General features: G+C 36.2%; 1 protein-coding gene across 4 annotated transcripts in view; it reads left to right on the forward strand.

Moving 5' to 3' along the window:
• LOC125229037 (thyrostimulin beta-5 subunit-like) overlaps positions 1-18846 on the forward strand; it is a 56473-nt gene that overhangs the window by 12486 nt on the left and 25141 nt on the right. The window contains exons 2-5 of one of the 4 annotated variants that reach the window (XM_048133829.1): positions 9917-10098; positions 16114-16272; positions 17017-17128; positions 17427-17503. In XM_048133829.1, coding sequence (XP_047989786.1) covers positions 9925-10098; positions 16114-16272; positions 17017-17112 — 429 coding nt within the window. In that variant the 5' untranslated portion in view covers positions 9917-9924 and the 3' untranslated portion in view covers positions 17113-17128; positions 17427-17503. Of the gene's footprint in view, positions 1-8983; positions 9038-9916; positions 10099-16113; positions 16273-17016; positions 17219-17426; positions 17504-18846 lie in introns of those variants that run through there. The other 3 variants (XM_048133812.1, XM_048133821.1, XM_048133805.1) reach the window with 3 other exon arrangements.

Genomic DNA, 18846 nt, shown 5'->3' on the forward strand with positions numbered 1-18846 from the left:
GAAATCCCCCAAAACCCGCATTTCCCATTCGAATCCTGATCCAGTCGAACTAATACACGTTGCATCAACGTTGCAACAACGTGTACCTTTACATTACCCGCAAAAATAAATGTTTATAAGATTTACATACGAAGTAAGTGATAGTTGGAATGAGATTTTTTTCGTCAATTGTTTTTTTTATAGTTTTTTAATCGTTGTATTATGTAAAAACGAATAATAGATGATTATAAAAAAAAGTTTTATTATGTAAAATAAGATATTTAGTCATTTTTTTACGTGTCCTTCCGAATTTGCACTTTTGTGCATTTACATATAGGTCCTGAACGTCACTTTCCTGCATGCGATTTTTTTATTGATTAAAGGCAATAAATTTTTTTATATTATTTTTTACGAGTATTTGACGACCATTGAAAACTGTTCACATGCATTTTTTATGAGATTTTAGAAAATAATTTTCTCGGTCGTAAAGGGTTAATTTAAGTGTGGTATCATACGCATTAACTACCTCCATAATGGAGGTAGTTAATGCGTATGTGGCAACGTCTATCTATATGTAGTCGTTGCTTGCCTGAAAGGGATTTACTGCGTCTTGATTATTTATTTTTCATCATTTTAAAGCTAACTATAATAGCGAGTAATTAATTATGACACATAACCAGTATAATGTGATTTATGTAGGTATATATTATATAGTGTATGTATAGATCATATAGCTATGACTATTTTATTATTTTAGTGTGTGCATGATGCTCACACGTTATAGAACCATACTGCATGTCTTGTCAGAGCTATTGTATTAGCAACTTCAAGGAAAATAAAATTTACATTTTTGTTTATACTATTCATTGGTTCAATCTTTAGACGAAAATGTTCTTATACTCCTTCTGTATATTGTACATAAAGTAGGTAGGTACGTACCTACTTAAGTTATATTATAACGCTATTAAATCATATAAGTATTTAATTAAAAAGTCTGTGGATAATATAAATTTCATTGACATTAACACTATTAAAGCGTAGTAAGTATCTTTTATCTTTAACGTAATTTGTGAGAGACCAAGGAGCGGAGCGGCTTAAGAATAAACAGATTCAATACAGCGAGGAGCGAATCAATCGAAGAAGGTTGCGAGTTGCGAGCGAAGAGCGAACTGACCGATGAACGTAGCGACAGAAGAATGAATCCACCGAAGCGCGAAGCGATTGAAAAAACACAGTGAACGATGCGCTGTGAGACGGGAATTCTCAATGTAGTTTGAACGAAAGAAGAGCTCCCGAAACAATTTTGAAGCAAAGATAATAGTCACACTGTTGAAATTTATTTTATTTATTTCATAATAAAGTGAAGCCCGCAAAGTTTCAATAGTCAGAGAGCGGAAATTTTGACTTCATTCGTGCAGAATAGATAGCCTATCACTGTTACAGTGTGACACAAACAGCTACGACGCCTTAAGCGGAGCCCTCGATACAATTTGTGGAACAAAGATAGCAAAGTTACTGTCAAAGTGGGATATGTGCCACATACAAACAGCTACAACGCATTTAGCGGAGCCTTCGACACAATTTGTGGAGAATAAATAGCCTCGCCACTATTAAAGTGGGGCACATACAGCTACAACGCATTTAGCGGAGCCCTCGACACAATTTGTGGAGAAAAAATAGCCACGACACTATTAAAGTGGGGCATATATAGCTACAACGCATTTAGCGGAGCCCTCGACACAATTTTGTGGAGAAAAAATAGCCACGCCACTATTAAAGTGGGGCGCATATAGCTACAACGCATTTAGCGGAGCCCTCGACACAATTTGTGGAGAAAAAATAGCCACAACACTATTAAAGTGGGGCACATATAGCTACAACGCATTTAGCGGAGCTCTCGACACAATTTTGCGGAGAAAAAATAGCCACGCCACTATTAAAGTGAAGCACATATAGCTACAACGCATTTAGCGGAGCCCTCGACACAATTTGTGGAGAAAAAATAGCCACGCCAACTGTGAAAGTGGGGCACATGTAGCTACAACGCCTTTAGCGGAGCTCTCGACCTAATCTGTGGAGAGAGAAAATAGCGACGACACTGTTACAGCGGGGTACAGGTGAATACCACCAACTTTTTTCAGTCATCACGGTTTTATTATATTTCTTTTCTACCCGATACTCGACCAATCATCTTCGACGCTATTATAATATCGGAGTTATTTAAGGAATAGTTCACAATATGACACAAATTAAATCTTTATTTACAATTTAAAATCTTATAATTATAATGTCTAATGTATGTATCATTATAATTTGAAATTGCTGGAAACAAATACATGTCATCCTAATCATAGGCAATTACTTACAAAAAGAGACTTGCTCACATCTGGTACTTCTCTGTTAAAAATAAGTACCTACTAATAATATCAGGGCATCATTAATACATTTTACAACGTCAACTAAGTACATTAAAGTACTAAAAGGAGGTTCACAAATTACTGATAGAAAAAATAGGATGTGACCATGATGCCAAGCTATAATCCCGTAATGTCCGCATACATCCTTTCGTCGGCATCGAAGTACGATCCTTAGGCCTTATACAACGGCAAACAACAGTCAAGACTGTTAACACATTTGTAATTCCTATTACCACGGCATAAAGTCTTACGATAGTCAGTTATTGGTGTTGCTAATGTGCCATGCATTCGGTAGTAGGTATTAGTTAAGGCGCCATAGGGTAGGACCGTGCAAGCGCGTCCTGTTTAAATGTACCTATGAGCTACTGGCAATGTGCAGTCGGTCGTTATATTTATTAATATGTTATTGAATGAATCAACAAAAAAAATATAGTTCAATTACTGGTTCTAGGAATTGTAAATATTGCTACAACTATATCTTGTTTGACGTATAATTTGCTTATTTGTAATGTTGTTGAATGTTGTTGCAATTTACATAAAGATGCGTTTTTCTTTTTAACTTTTTGTAAAAGGCGCTTTATCACCAACCAGAAAAAATATTTTTATAGACCAGACATGTTGTGGTTAACGTATATATTGTTCTATACGCCTACGATATATCAAAGCATATTCGTAAACATTGAAGTCAGAGATCACATCGATTGTCAGTAGGTAGTTTAATAGTTACATATTTCTGTAAGTAATCTATGATTTACGTATACTTGTTTTACTCATACACATATAATTATGTAGGTAACTCTTTCCATCGTATTACTTTCCTACTGTAACTTAATTATTCATACCGTAAGCCTTTTGTTTGAAAAAGAAGGTAGTCGTAAAAAATCCTTTCGTATGAGCAAATATGAACGCAAATAAGTTTAGTATTTCGTTAACTTTTTAAATAGTTCTAATTATCGACAGGCCAGCTACTTAAATGATAGTACACTTTTAATGTGCGTTTAATAGCTCGTAGTTACGATCGACGATCGTATGAAAAACGAAACTACATTCGCCGGTAGGTACTATACGGCGGTCGGCAGTTGTTCAAATATAGTTTGAATTCTATAGTTACCATTTAGCGCACTATAGGTAGGTGTCAAATCACTTACCGAACTTCATAAATTCAAAAACATTTACACTTTTAGAGGAACACTTATTTTGAAGAAATTACGTGTGACTCGGACGACACAAAAACATGTAATGATGGGTAAACGCCGCAGGGCGCTGGGCGATGTTGGAGGTAGGTACGAATGGCGAGAACTTGTTTTTAAATTTTATATCTCTGAAATGTGTGACAAGGACGGCACGATTCCGTGTGCTGCTGCAAGGAAACATTATTTGTTGTCTCGGATTTGAATAGGAAGTATAATTTATATAATATAGTAGTGTGACTACTTGAAACAAAGAACAAATCAAAAAATATTCAATTAAATAATTTGATTTGTTCCCTAGTTGTATATTTCAACTAATTCTCTCAAAATCTTAACAAATTATATATTAAACCTTTGTATAAAAATCCGTTCAGTAGTTTTGAGTATCTCGGGAATATACATACATACAGATAGAATGGGCCATATGTGACGTTATCTGGGTAAAGGGACCTTATTATTGTCGATGACACTTTCGTCCCGCGGCGTCGTATTTGTTTACAAACCATTTACCCAGATAACGTCTCATATGTATAAGATAGATTCACTAAAGCTGGCACGAATGGATTGAATGAGTGAATGATAATATTTATGTGTGCATCACAAAATGATTACATACAGGTTGAAACAAAAATTGATTATTGAAAACGTATTTGTAGATAAATTATACCGTATGACAGCCCAAATTCATCAAAAACTACAAAAACTGAGTACCTACTGTCAAGGAAATTGATTTGTATACCATTTCGTACCTTGTATTTGTACCATTTCGTATCATTTGACCTTTTGATATAGGAACTCTAACACCGCTATTGCTGTTGTCGGTCCATGCGTTTGGTGTGATGTGAGTGCTATGGACGTACGTCTCATCAGTATAAACAATGGGCCGGTTTTCGTTTCTATATTCCTGTAATTTTTGTAAATATATAAACCTTTTGTAACGAATATCGTCTTTTTCAATTAGCCGCATCCTGTTGTTCTGAATCTTCTTCCACCTAAATCCCATTTTATGTACGAGACGAAGTAAAGAAGTTTTACTACCAGGAAAACCTATCGATTCCTTTAAAACGTTGTGTATTTTTTTAATAGTTGGCAACGTTTAGTGTACCGAGTGAAAATTATAAATACACCTTCTAATAACATTTAAATCGAAATTGTCCACATCTGATTTTGGTGACAAACGTGGTCGTTTTTTACCGGGTGTTACAAACACATTTGAAGCCGATGCCGCTGTCGCATTTTTGCAGAAGCTATTCTTGATCCGCTGAACACTCCGTATTGATGTACCAGTTGCCGCAGAAGTCATTTCATACAACTTTTCAATGTTCAGAAAACCACCTTCAGGGTTTTTATTATTTAGTTTTAAATAATTAAATACATTAAAAATTATTTCTCGAGACTGTCCCGATAATGTTATTCCTGGTCCAAGATTAGACGAAGTCATTTTGAAAACGAGATCTAAAACATTACGGTATCAGTAATGTTTGCCGATCAATTGACATGAAGATTACGTGAAGTGTCATTCTAATAAGAAGGTTATCAATTAATATGGTATCTATGAATTATCTTAGGTACTTCATACCTAACCCAACCTGTATTGTATGTTTTATACATAACAAAACTAGGTATTTAAATGACAGTGTTCGCATGCACGATGACGCCGTGAATAGCAAAACAGCAAAATTTCGCAAGAATTTTGCATTTTATTGTCGAGATTTTGGGATTGCTGCGTCAGTATAAAACAGGACATTAAAAAATCATGTTAACGATGGACTCCTTAGTCTGCCATAGTTTTAGACCTTTTTAGTCATCCGTCACCTATATCTTGACATTAACCCTTTACCAGTTAGGCCTAGCTCATGATGGCCGCGGGAGTATGTCGCCGCGAGATAGATCACACGTCTTCTTCTAACTGTATTAATGACATAAGGACGGGTAGTCTATCTCGCGGCGACATACTCTCGCGGCAATCATGTGCTAGGCCTACAGGTCGTGAAGACAAGAAGAAAATGTAATAACCTGTGTAATAATCAGAGATCGGATTTTTGTGCGTCATCTCATACAAAATATCATCAAAATGACGTAAGTCACTATGAATGTCGCAAATTTTTCCGATCGGAAAAATTTATTAGGTTAGGCACATAGTATATCGTTTACATGAATGACATGATAAAGCAACATATTAGACAACTGTCTCACATGTACAAACTCATACGAGACAATTGGATCGAATAGTGTCATCTCACATCCTAATTCTGGTCATACACAGATTGCATGAATATTAATTATTTCGGACATAATATTTTACCTGTTTAGTCTAAATAGGTATTATACCTAATAGCATAATTTTTATTTTTCTTGAATAACAAATCCCATTTTGTTGTTGTTTACAAAATATTAGGAGCCACCTGTATAAGAACGGCACTCACACTAACACTCGAAGTGACAGGTGACATAACTTTCATTCAATTCATTCGTGCCAGCTATAGTGAATCTAACTGAAAAATGTCCTGCACGTGCGAAGAGGAAATATTTTAACATTTATAATTAGTAACTTCCTTCGGTCGTGTTTAAATTAATCGCCACCTTTCCTGCTTCCTCTTTTCCGCACTTCTATCGTAATGTACTAATTCCAGTACGGCACGTTCATATAAGTAAAAAATATCCATTGGAAAAACTCGATTTATATCAGGGGCGGCTCACTCCGCGATTCTATCGCCGCGCTACGAGTACATGCTGGAGGCCGCGAGTTCGCGGCCTATAGTCAGGGGTTGCGCGTTCTCACGGAACGCACATTCGCACTTTCTATTGTTACTTTACGTCGCGAGTTTATTTAAGGTTCATACTGTCTGATGTCCGCGTGTTGAATGGCTAATAATGCTCAGTTAAATAGATATCATGAATAAAATAAATACCATAGGACATTCTTACACAGATCTACTATTGATTAAGTAACACGGAAAAGTTGAATAAGGCTTGTCATGTTGGAACTTAAACAAAAATATATACATATAAATACTGTTACCTGCAAAGTACCCAAGACTTGAATATAAGTAATAGTATAACATTTTGTCTCAGTATTAATTCGTTTTAATCCATACGCAACCCTATCGTCAGTCGCTGCGCACGTGCGGCTCGTTTCTTTGTAAGAATTATGTAGGCATTTAAATAGGCGGCATTTCGTGAACATCAAAGCAGTGGGCCTTCTGTACTTGTACTATTATGTATATATTCTGTGTTTATATGTAAATTTTTAGGTCACAGTCATGTTTCACGTAGGTATGGCCAAAAAGTATAGGTAAGCGATTATAAGTAAAATGAGCACAGAAAATCAATAAATTGAACTTTTTCTAAGGCTGGATGAAATACCGTCGATTTAATTAGGTATTATATTAAGCTTTTCTTTGCCTTTTACCTTGCTTGTTTTATTTGAAGTAATGGTGGCTCGGTAGTAATCTGCCTATTAAAGGTTCCCGCGGTCAGTTAATGGGCAGGCGACCAGGTCATTAGTCGCACACCAAGCTGTAATGAATAAAGGAAATAATGAATATAAAGATTGATGACCCCTACCTAATAGGTTTGTTACTTGGTTTAGATAACACAAGAAATGCAAAAAAAAGATTAATTACATGTATAGAAAACAAGAAAATAGTACATTTCGTTATAAGTGCGAGAAGTATGTCGTAAGTGTAAGAATGACATTCTCGCACGTGTGACGAACGACGTTTTTTAATACAGTTGCGAAATAACACTACTACAACGAAATAAAACGATAAACAATCCGAACAGCCCGAACTCTCAATTTTCGCATTGACATTGACGCATTATTTGACAATTCAAAGGCATATCTTTGAAGCTTTTAAACTTGCGTGCATTGTTTCGATTTTGCTATTCATCCAACACAATTTATTTCGTTGGGTGCCATAAAAACATAAACATTTACGATTTGGGACGATTGTTTAATACATACTTATATTTTAATTCAATCGACCAATTTATGCCTCGATGTGTTGCAAATAACATTAAATAATTATGACAAATCGCGTAACATATTAAGGTTTATGAACGTGCTTGCATTAAGTTACTTTGACAGAAGACGCGTTTCGTTCCATTCATGTTTTGTTTACACGACTCATTATGACCTATTTTTTTCAAAATATAAATAATTTTATAAATTATGTTTAATATGAATAAAAGTAATCAATTACATTAGGAAATATCAATGTTTTAAATATTAATCCCTTAATAGTGTGTTCATAGTTTTATTCCGTCTTAGTAAACTAGACTAATATTAAAACAGCTCGGTAAGTAGTCGTAAAATGGAACGCATACTTTTTACGCACTACTGCGTAAAATCCAACTTCTCGCACGCTAAACAGCCAAAAAATGGGCACTTTTTGAGCAACTGTATTAAAAAAAATTATGCTTGTTTTTTCCAACAGTTCGTTTTTATTTATTTCAAAAATGAATAGGAGGATTAACATTCACTCATAGTGTATTTTACAAATAAAAGATTAAAAGGAAATACCTATGTAGTCGTCAATGCTATGTAATCAACTTAACACGTTTTTGTAAAAGATGAAAATAGTACATTGTGCAACAAGGGAGGTAAGGGGGTCATTAAATACGAGTGTCGTGATATATTCACGACAGCCGCAGGCTGGAGTGAATATAGACACGAGTATTTAATATCCTTACCTCCTGAGTTACACACAATGTTTTTCATCACATTTGAGAGAAAAATACAGAGAAAAAAAATCATAAGGTAAAACCTTCAATGAATGGCGGTGTTGTACTGCCCGTTGCTATGGCAACGCGATCGAAATGGCCGTCACAATTTCCTGCCAGATTGCAAATTATAACGATTTATCTTCGTGAAATTTACAAAATAAATGTAAAATACACTGAAATAATTGTAAAAAATAAATAAAATGCATTTTTCATACCGTATAATATTTTTTTATAGCTTAGTAGTCAAATTTTAGTTGTGCAAAAAAAATCCTTGGCTGATTGAAACATCCTTTGCCTGAGGTATTGTACGGATAGTATTAATTTTTAAAACTAAATCCATTATTCCCTTGGGAATAAATGGTACATTATACTTCAGTACACGTAGGTGCAATGAGACCTTTAAACAGCAAATGTGATGAAAAATATTTTTTACATTCCGAAACATCATTGAATTTCTACAAGCTTCGTAAATATTTTGGTACATTACTTCGTCTGCGTAACGAAAATTTACATATTGTACCGAGTTTACGGCTGTTCGCGTTTTATTTCGTTTCGTTGTCATTTTATATCCATTTTGTCATCATCCGCTAAATGGGCGTGATGAAAAACCATATTGTTTTGTCAAACGGAAAACTTTTAGTGAAATCGGGTCCGCTGCCCAGTCTGGTTTACTCTTTCAACGTAGAATAACGCTTTTGGTACCTAAGCGAATTTTACTTCATAGTGAGTACCTATATTTTGCAATACTTTTAGAGACTCTGACGAGTACGCGGAGAACGTATCTTTTTAAAACCTATATTTTTGTATGGTTTTGTGTATAAGTCTTTATCAATTTTAAGTACAAAACTCCAGTGAGACTCACACATTTTGAAACTTGTCGATCGTTATTTCTACTTAATTGGGTTCCGCCTAAAATATTTTAAATACCATATTTATCGTTTTCGAGTGCTACACAAGAACATAAAAATGTTTGTTGCCTGTAATAATCATGAAATTTTAAATTTTGGGATAATCAGAGTCGAGACGCCACCTGAGAGCAAAGAGCTGACAGTTTACACGCTCAATGGTAAACAATTAGCAAGGAAATGCTGTCAGCATCCTTGTTACCATGGCTAATTCATTAATTACTAAGTTGTGTAGATGAGTAGGTACCTACTTATTTCATAATATTTTTTAAGAAATAATGACTGATATATAAAATACCTCAATTTTTTTAATATTTATGCGTTAATAGTTGGATTTTATTTTTATTAGGTATGTCTTGGGTGGAATTCTACTGAATCTAGACTAACACTAAAACTCTTCGGTAAATAAGTTTTAGTCGTGAAATGGAACAACAATAAATGAAAAAAGGAAAAGTAAAAATTAACTACTCCACAAAAACCAGGCAGGCCAAAAAAACGGGCATTTTTGAGCAACTGTTTTAAAAAATACACCTCACATAGTTTACAAGTAGGTAATGCACAAGAAACAAAAACAAAATAGGTTTAAATCAGCATTTATTTCGCCTAGCGTACCTACAAACTTCAAACAAGTACGAGTACCTGCATTGAAGTTGCTTAAAATGTAATTTTAACACACTCACGATTCCTTCATTAACAGTTTACCACATGGCGTGTCACGTGTTGGTGTTGCTCGCGATGGCGGCGGCAGTGTCCGGAGAACTGAGTCTGTGCAAGCGCCACGTGTACCTCGCACGCGCCGAGCAGGCGGACGAGAACGGCAGGAAGTGCTGGGACCACGTCAAGGTGCCCACTTGTGGCGGCCGCTGCGATTCTAGAGAAGTAAACACACTTTAAGAAAAACTGCTTGAAGTAGTTCTGTTGGTACTGACAGCAGCGGTGTTTGGCGAACTGAGTCTGTGAAAGCGCCACATGTATTTCGTATCTCGCACGAGCAAGTAGGCAGATGAGAACGTCAGAAAGAGCTGGGACCACTTCAAGATGCCCACTTGTGGGGGCCGCTGCGATTCTAGAGAAGTAAACACTCTTTATGAAAAACTGCTTGTAGTTCTGTTGGTACTGACAGCAGCGGTGCTTGGCGAACTGAGTCTGTGCAAGCGCTACGGGTACGACTATCTTGCATGAGCGGATCAGGCGGACGAGTACGGCAGAAAGTTCGGGGACCACGTCATGGTACCCTATTGTGGGGGCCGCTGCGATTCTAGAGAAGTGAGCACACTTTATATTAGAGATGCACCGAATATTCGGTTACTATTCGGTATCGGGCCTATTCGGCCCTTATTTTAATATTCGGCCAGATACCGGATAGTGACGTACTATCCGGCCGGATACCGGATGTGCTATTTTTGATTGAATTGAATTGGGGTAAACAAATTAAATGTAAACAAAAACAGTTACGGTTGTAATACTATAGATTATAAAATCATAGCCCTTTATTATTAAAAAAATAAACATTTAAACAAAAACGGACTCCGCGCGCAGTTCGCTATTAACAAGTCAAAATTTGCACAACGCACCCGCTCCCTGCTTAAATTGTAGGTAAAATTCTGCTGTCCGAATATTCGGCGGCCGGATACCGAATATTCGGCCGATGGTTGGCCCGAATATTCGGTATCCGGTATCCGGCCAAACAACTATTCGTTGCATCTCTACTTTATATAGAACAATGTTTATTGTCTTGTCGACAGTGACAGTTTCCTCGAACAATCTGTACAAACGGCACGTGTCGCTTGCACAGGTGGGGTAGGCGGATGAAGCGACATTGTTTGCGTGGAATTAGTTATTTTGATAGCTCTTTAACACTTAAAGGGATAAACTTTTTAGCAAAGTGTTTACAACAAATGAAACATGCTGCTAAATTATCTTACTTCCAGGGGGAGATTTTTACCATCTTAAGGAATGATTAATGCTCTTCCCAGGCCCAGTAGCCGAATGGAATTTATGCGATGCCAACCAAACGCCGCAGAAATGCAGTCTATATCGCTCTCGCGTATTGGCGCGACAGAGCTAACTGCATTTCTGCGGTGTCTGGCGTCGCAGACGAAAGCTGGGACGAAAACTGTTTATGCAGGTACCAAATTTCAACTAAATTGATTTAGCGGTTTCAACGTGAAGACGTAGGTAAGACACAGACAGACATGCACACCTACACATTTTTAGCACGGAAGTATTATCGTTTTTATGTAGGTAAGTAACCTACATAATATATCTGGTTATTTACATACTTTGGCCGTTATATTGTTGTAACACAGAATGAATAGCACCCTTGACAGACATTGAATGACACCATGTTACATTAAAAATGTAATAAGTTACAATGTCTGATTGCTAAGGTAAACGTATTGCTTGAGCGAAGTAAATAAATAATGTGGACACACGTCAAACTTGAGGTTACCATAACTGTTGACATTGGCACGGAAATACACTTATAAGTATATTTGTTTAGCTGGATTAGAAAATAAATAAGGCATAGGTTCGTTGTAATACTCCCAACCCAATATCCATCAAAAGGGGGGTGCGACAAGGGGATACCATTTCACCCAAGCTTTTTACGGCGGTACTGGAAGACGTCATAAAAACCCTTGCATGGGACGAAACTGGTATCGACATCCATGGTGTCTTCTTGTCGCACCTGAGATTTGCCGATGACATTGTATTGTTTGCCGAGTCCCTGGAAGATCTCCAAGACATGATTGAAAACCTATATCATCTATTACTGTTTCTTGGTAAATTGAACTCGTAAATATTGTCGATGCATGGTCCCATCCCAACCTCAAATAGGTTAACAGTAAGATTAACATATATTTCGCATTAGCATTAAATAACAAGCAAATTATAGAGCTAAATAATTACTAGTGTTACAAATATGTTAATTTACTCGAACTGTCGTATAATGGTGCTACCACACTGGATGCTGCTGTCCGTGTAGAAGCACCATAAGTATGATCAAAGACATATGTAACTCCGTATAGACGGATAAGGTCTAAGAAAAAAACGTACCTCAAAGCCATAGAGAAAAGGGTACGGTGGCCTAGATGGCGTTACACCTTTGCGGAACGCTCGGCTAGATGGCGCTAATATTAATATTTGACATTTTAACACATATCAAGCTAACAACATGAGCCAAATTGTCAAAACTGAGGTTTAAAAGTTTTAAGCTTGTGTCGAGAGATGGCAGTTTATGCACTGTGATTACACATTTTACTTTGACAGTAACTCTCTATATTACTCGATCCTCTTTGGTATGATAAAGAAGGTACAATTTGTGGGAAGGAAACAATTTTCTTCCAAGATATGTACCTTTGATGTGTAGGCATTCTGTTGATAAAAATGGTCCACATTGCCATTTGAAGCCACTCAGCACTATACGAGCGTAACAAGCGTAAAAGACTCTTGACACTAATCGAAACTTGAGAGCACTAATCGAAAAAGAAGTCGTTTAAGAACCGAAATCTTATTAAATTTTATTTCATACGCTACGCTACGAATCTTCGTGGGCTGACTTTTTTGAGCATTCCATGAAAAGCTCTACCTTTTTCCAGTACCTATAAACGCGAATCTTGTTAAAATTGGCTGGCGTAGTGTAAAGAATCTTTATCTAAAGGCATTATGCAGAATTATATACAGAAAAATGATCACCTGCTTTAAACGGCTTTTACGGGACAGCTCATGGAATGTAGGTATATATGTAGTCGTAGCGCTTTCGTTGGACGCACATATTACGGCTTACGATCCGTGTGGTGAGATTATGTTGGGACAGAATATAATTATAATAGTACTTACTTACTTACAGAAAGTACACTTCCTGCATTACCGAAGATTATCGTTATTTGTGTAAAACAGCAATTCCCGTCAACTTTGTACAAAAATTAAGGGAAAAGTAAAATTTGTTTTTATTAATTCCTATTTTGTTACCAAGATTTTGTTGATGAATTGAGATTTTATTAAGTTTTATTTCGTCATTAAGGTTCTCTAGTATCTATATTTTCTTAATTATAACAATTATCCTGTATATGTATCTTACGAAAGTCGAATTATATTACTAAATGTTGGTAACAAAATAGGATCAATTAAAATTTGCTGACGTGGCATTGTACAAAGTTGACGGGAATTGCTGAAAAATAGTATGTATAGTTTGTCCGGCGGGCTAAGGCAAAAGAGCCATAAAATTAAGATAATTAGTTAATCAATTGTAAAAATAGCTTAAGGGTCGGTTGTACCAAACCGTCTGTCACCGTTAAAGCGTTCGTTAAATTTTATTGTATGGAAAGTTCCATAGACGTCTGCTGCGTGACGATGATGTGTCTGTCAAATGTGGTTGGTGCAACTGGCCCTAAGTCATTCATTACATGTACAAAAAGCTAACGTAATAATATGTGTTAAGGTTCAATGTCAAATGAACGTCACTAAAATTGTAACAGCAATAAAAAATATTGGAGGGTAGGGTTGCCACTGTGCCACCATCGGGAGTGTCGTACTAGGACCAATGGTTGTAGTAGGAAATGTGTTCATTTTAATATGACTACTTGTCAGTAAAAGATCATTCGTGAAGTGAATCAATATATTTTATTGACACTTACCTATCACTTGACAATTATATGAGGATGGATGGACATTTGAACACGTTGGGATTGTGAAGTCCGGTTAAATTACTTTCACCTATGAATTTCATGGCCACGGCATGTATTGTATGTAACAAGTATGTTACTTGTACATACTTGCTGAATATATGAAGACATATGTGACCTATTATTAGCCTATTATTCCTCAGTATTTAAACTAATTTAGTCCTGAATGAATGTTTGCTTACTATCCGCCAGTCTATACAATAGGATGAATATAAAAACTTCACAAGGCGTATTATTATTAATAATAATTTTACACATCGGAATTAATAAAATTCATTTATTTGCATGAACAAAATTACATTATGGAAACTAAAACAAAACAGAAAACTCAATAGATAGCTGTTATCTTAAATGGGCTCTACTTAATAGATTGAATAATATATAGAATCTTATTCAACTTTATTCGTGTTGCTAATATGTCGTGATCAGGTATTCAAAACATAGCTTAGAAAGAATTAAGTATTAATGTTGTGTTATTTTCTTTACTTGTGACAACCCTATACAGGATTAAATTTCTTTTGTTCACCAGACACAATCACTTCTTTCCATCACTTTAACCTTTATGTTTACTGTGTTTCGGGTCAAAACTGTATCCTCCGTATTACAACTTCTTACCTTTTGCAAATAATAATGCTATATTGTAACGAGTTTTAATAGGTTTATGGCTTTTTTGCCTTACAGAAACGGAACGACTATAATTGTTAGTTAATATACTTAATATCTGGGCGACCGAGCTTCGCTCGGTTCTATTTTAATATATCACGTCTTTAGATAAAAAAAAAACTCTTATAAATACAAAAACAAAAAAAAAAGACAAAAAACAAAAACTTAATTTCTGGCCGGGATTCGAAACCCTGACACCTATGATCTATCTGCGTACATTAGACCGACCTCGTACAACTGAGCTAAGCGGAATTGATGCGCGCGCGGCGAAATTAACGACCATATTTTACGTTTAGTAACGCGAAAGAAAAACTCATGAAAACTCGAAAATTCGCGTTTTCCGGGATCTAAGGCTACGCTAGATCGATTTTTCACCCCCGAAAACCCCCACATAACAAATTTCAGCGAAATCATTAGAGCGGTTTCCGAGATCGTCGGTATAAATAAATAAATAAATAAATAAATAAATATACAAGAATTGCTCGTTTAAAAGTATAAGATTATATGTCTTAGATTTTTATTGATTTTTCAAAATTGGTATCTTAATGCACCGCCTACAATCTTCTCTGCTTTGCCCAAAGGTTGACTGGTAGAGAATGCCCCATGGCATTAAGTTCGCCTTTTGTACATTAAGTTGTTCTTTTGTGCAATAAAGTTTAAATAAATAAATAAATAAGATTGACAGTTATTCACGGCCGAATCGTGTTGTCCCTTTCTAATGCAAGGCACTATCCCTTCGTATATTTAGGGTTGTCAAAAATCACGTAGGTAAGTTTAGTAAGGCCTGATTAGACGGCGTGCGAACTCGCATGCGATTTTAGTTACATTGCGGGCTGTTGAGGTTACATACAATTTTGCACAGTCATCAAATACCGCAATGTAATAAAACTCGTATGCGAGTTCTCGTGTTCTGGACTCTCGTATCTGTGGTAGCGCGCCGTCAACTTGTACCAACCAACCATAAACTTGCAAGTACCAATGCGAGCCGAACGCTACTAGAATCGCCCTACCGGGACCTAACTATCATCATAAGAATAGACCCAGGCCATTATTTTCTACCAATATTTAGAATTTGGAACTTTTTTTTATTTGTATGATATTTTCGAAACTCGTATGTGGACCTCTACAAATACTCCGGGACTTACGAGGCTATACACCCTGTTTTTATTGAATTCCGTTAACTTTAAGGGAAGATTCTTTAGTTTAAATACAATTAATTTCTCTAAGAAACTAGCCTCTTAACTCTTACGGTTATCGAATTATTAAAAAAAAAATTTAATTACTGAACACGTGCTTGGCATCCCCTGCCACTTCCTAATGTTATTTATTTGACATGTGCCGTCAAACACTTGACAATGCCTTTAAAGTTATGATTAAGGTCCTCTCACACTAATTAATCCATTTATTATGTATGGAAACGAAAAAAAATAATTTGAATTTAACAAAAAGCGATACACAGGGTGGGGTGGTTCCTGATGATGAACCTAATTGCGTGTCGAATTTAACGGTAAACATCAAAAAAAGACGGTGTATTATCTGTGGTCAGGTTTCCGACTGGCAGTTCCCATTCAAGAAGTCCCACCACCCAGTGTGCGTGCACGGGTCCCGGCGCCCCCTGGTGGTGAAGCTGCGACACTGCGACGAGGGCGCCGCTAAGGGGACCGAGGTCTTCCACTACATCACTGCTGAAGAATGTCGTTGCATGGTATGATAAACTCAAACTCAAAAATATCTTTATTCATGTAGGTCTAATTACAAGCTCTTATGAATAGTTCATTACATAATGTATTATGATCTTAACCCCTGGAACGCCGTTGTCAAAAATTTGAGGCCTTCGGAACCAAGCCTGGCTAGACTCCGAAAAGCCTGGAGGCCTGTAGTGTGACTACTTAAAAAACACAAATCAAAATATTTGTTAAAAATTATTTGATTTGTTCCCATAGTTGCTGTTAGTTACAGTTTAAATTGCCTGGGCCAGATCTAGAACAAGGCGCTTGAGGGGTTAATCTAACCTAATTATCAGAGCAATTTATTGTTGACCCTTTAGTTGTAAAAAGTGATGTTTCACCCCTTTCTCACAAACACAGAAGTCATTACGACAGATAAAGACAATCGATTAGTAGCTAATTCAGGCTTGTTAAGCATTACAACGCCATAAAGTTATTGTGATAGTTCAATGAGATATTTTGATCTGACTATTTTAATCGATGAACTCTCATTTGGCCGTTTTTTCTTGTTAAATACCTGTGGAAGAATTTTATGAATTAAAGTTTTAGAAACACAGTCTGGCCCTGTCGTGTTACTACAAAAGAAGTTTTACGCGATAATCGCAGCGTTAAACGTTGCGTTTACCGCAAATTAGATACTTTATTTTAAATCACGTAATCTTATAACCTTTATATTTTTAAGCGTCAAGCGGAGAGGTAAAAGTTAAATAATGTTTTTCCAGATTTGTTCATCACAACACACAAGCTGCGAATGGTTACCACCGCATTCGACCATTTTCGAAGGATTTATGGACAACACAGAAAAAGAGCTTGAATGAAAGTATTACTTAACAAGTTAAGTACCTATTTACAAATAATTACATATAAGAAAATTTTAAATAATTATTAATCAACACTGGGAAAATACACAAATTTGTAATCTTCTTTCGCTCGCGAGTTTAATTTGATATCTACGACGTGTTTTTATTTATTTCCGTTAACTTTAAGGGACCTTCCCTTAGGTCACATACTTACAATTATTAATTTCTCTATTAAATTGCTGTAAGAACTCTAATTACTTATCATTTATAGTAATTGACTTAAAGAAAGAAAAAAAAGAACCTAAGTAACCTTCTCTTTTCTTCTCCTTAAGGTGCCATATCTCAATGGATGTCGGCGATCACCATCAGAAAGTCTTCTCTGTGTTTAGCCACTCTACTCAGAATGGTAGCATCTGAAATACCGGTCCAATTCCTTATATTACCACACCATGATGTTTTTGGTCTTCCTCTACTAAAAAGTTGCCTTAAACTTAGGTAACGGAAGTCAATAAAAACACGTTGTATATTTTTATAAATTAGTCCCTTGCCTTGTACCTTCACATAATATCTGTGCACTCTGTAGAGTCTTGGTCCGACTGTAATCTCCTGGAACCAGAGACATAATTATGTAACTCCGTTTAGATAGATAAAGTCTAAGAAAAAAATGTACCTTAGAACCATAGAGGAAAAGGTACTATCAGCTGCAAAAGTGCATGGAGAATTTATCAATGAATTCATTCATAATTCTCCATGCACTTTTGCATCTGATAGTACGGTGGCCTAGATGGCGTTACACCTTTGGGGGACTCTCGGCTAGATGGCGCTAATATTAATATTTGACATTTTAACACATATTAAGCTAAGAATAAGGGCCAAATTGTCAAAACTGAGGTCCAAAAGTTTTAAGCCAGTGTCGAGACTCGAGAGATGGCAGTCTATGCACTGTGATTAGTGATTACGCCGTGTCTTGCGTGGGCGACGGTCGCGCGACCGTCGCCGTCGCGTCTCATACTTCAGCAATTCCCGAATAGTTTGTACATTTGGATCACGTCTCCGATTTGGATAAAAATTGGTAGGCTGATAGAGTCCATGACGCTGAGCAAGATCCACTAGGTTTCCCAAAATGTCCTAGGTTGATTGTATGAAACTTTCCTTTTTTGTTACCGAAAATGTATAGAAATCTGGTAACAAAAAAGGAAGGTTTCATACAAACTACATAGGACATTTTGGGAAACCTAGTGGATCTTGCTCAGCATCATGGACTCTATCAGCCTACCAATTTTTATCAAAATCGGAGACGTGATCCAAATGTACAAACTATTCGGGAATTGCTGACTTCCATATCGATAAGGTTTGATTTCGTATGCGTTACATCGCCGTCAAGCCGCACGGGATGAGTGGCTCCAAAAACGTAAAACACACCTCACAAATGGTGCCGTATTCGGCAACAACAATCAAAAAGGATTTATATAAATGAGGACATGACAAAATTCAAACGGCAATTATTTTGGTCTACCAGAAGCCAGCTAAGACCTACATTTAGTTTTATATGGTACCAGAAGTCAAGCATACTAGTTAAAAAAAGTAAGACCGAAAATAAAATCTATAACATAAGAAGCGAAGAGGATATTAAGTCCCTAATTGATAACAGCAAGGCGGAGTAAACAACGTAGGTATCTACGCGCGGCTATAGAGGAGCATACACACTAGTTGTTTGTCAAATAAATACGATACCTATACTTTATGAATAGT

Source organism: Leguminivora glycinivorella, chromosome 1 (assembly GCF_023078275.1).
Source record: "Leguminivora glycinivorella isolate SPB_JAAS2020 chromosome 1, LegGlyc_1.1, whole genome shotgun sequence".
In the NCBI taxonomy this organism is placed as follows: domain Eukaryota; kingdom Metazoa; phylum Arthropoda; class Insecta; order Lepidoptera; family Tortricidae; genus Leguminivora; species Leguminivora glycinivorella.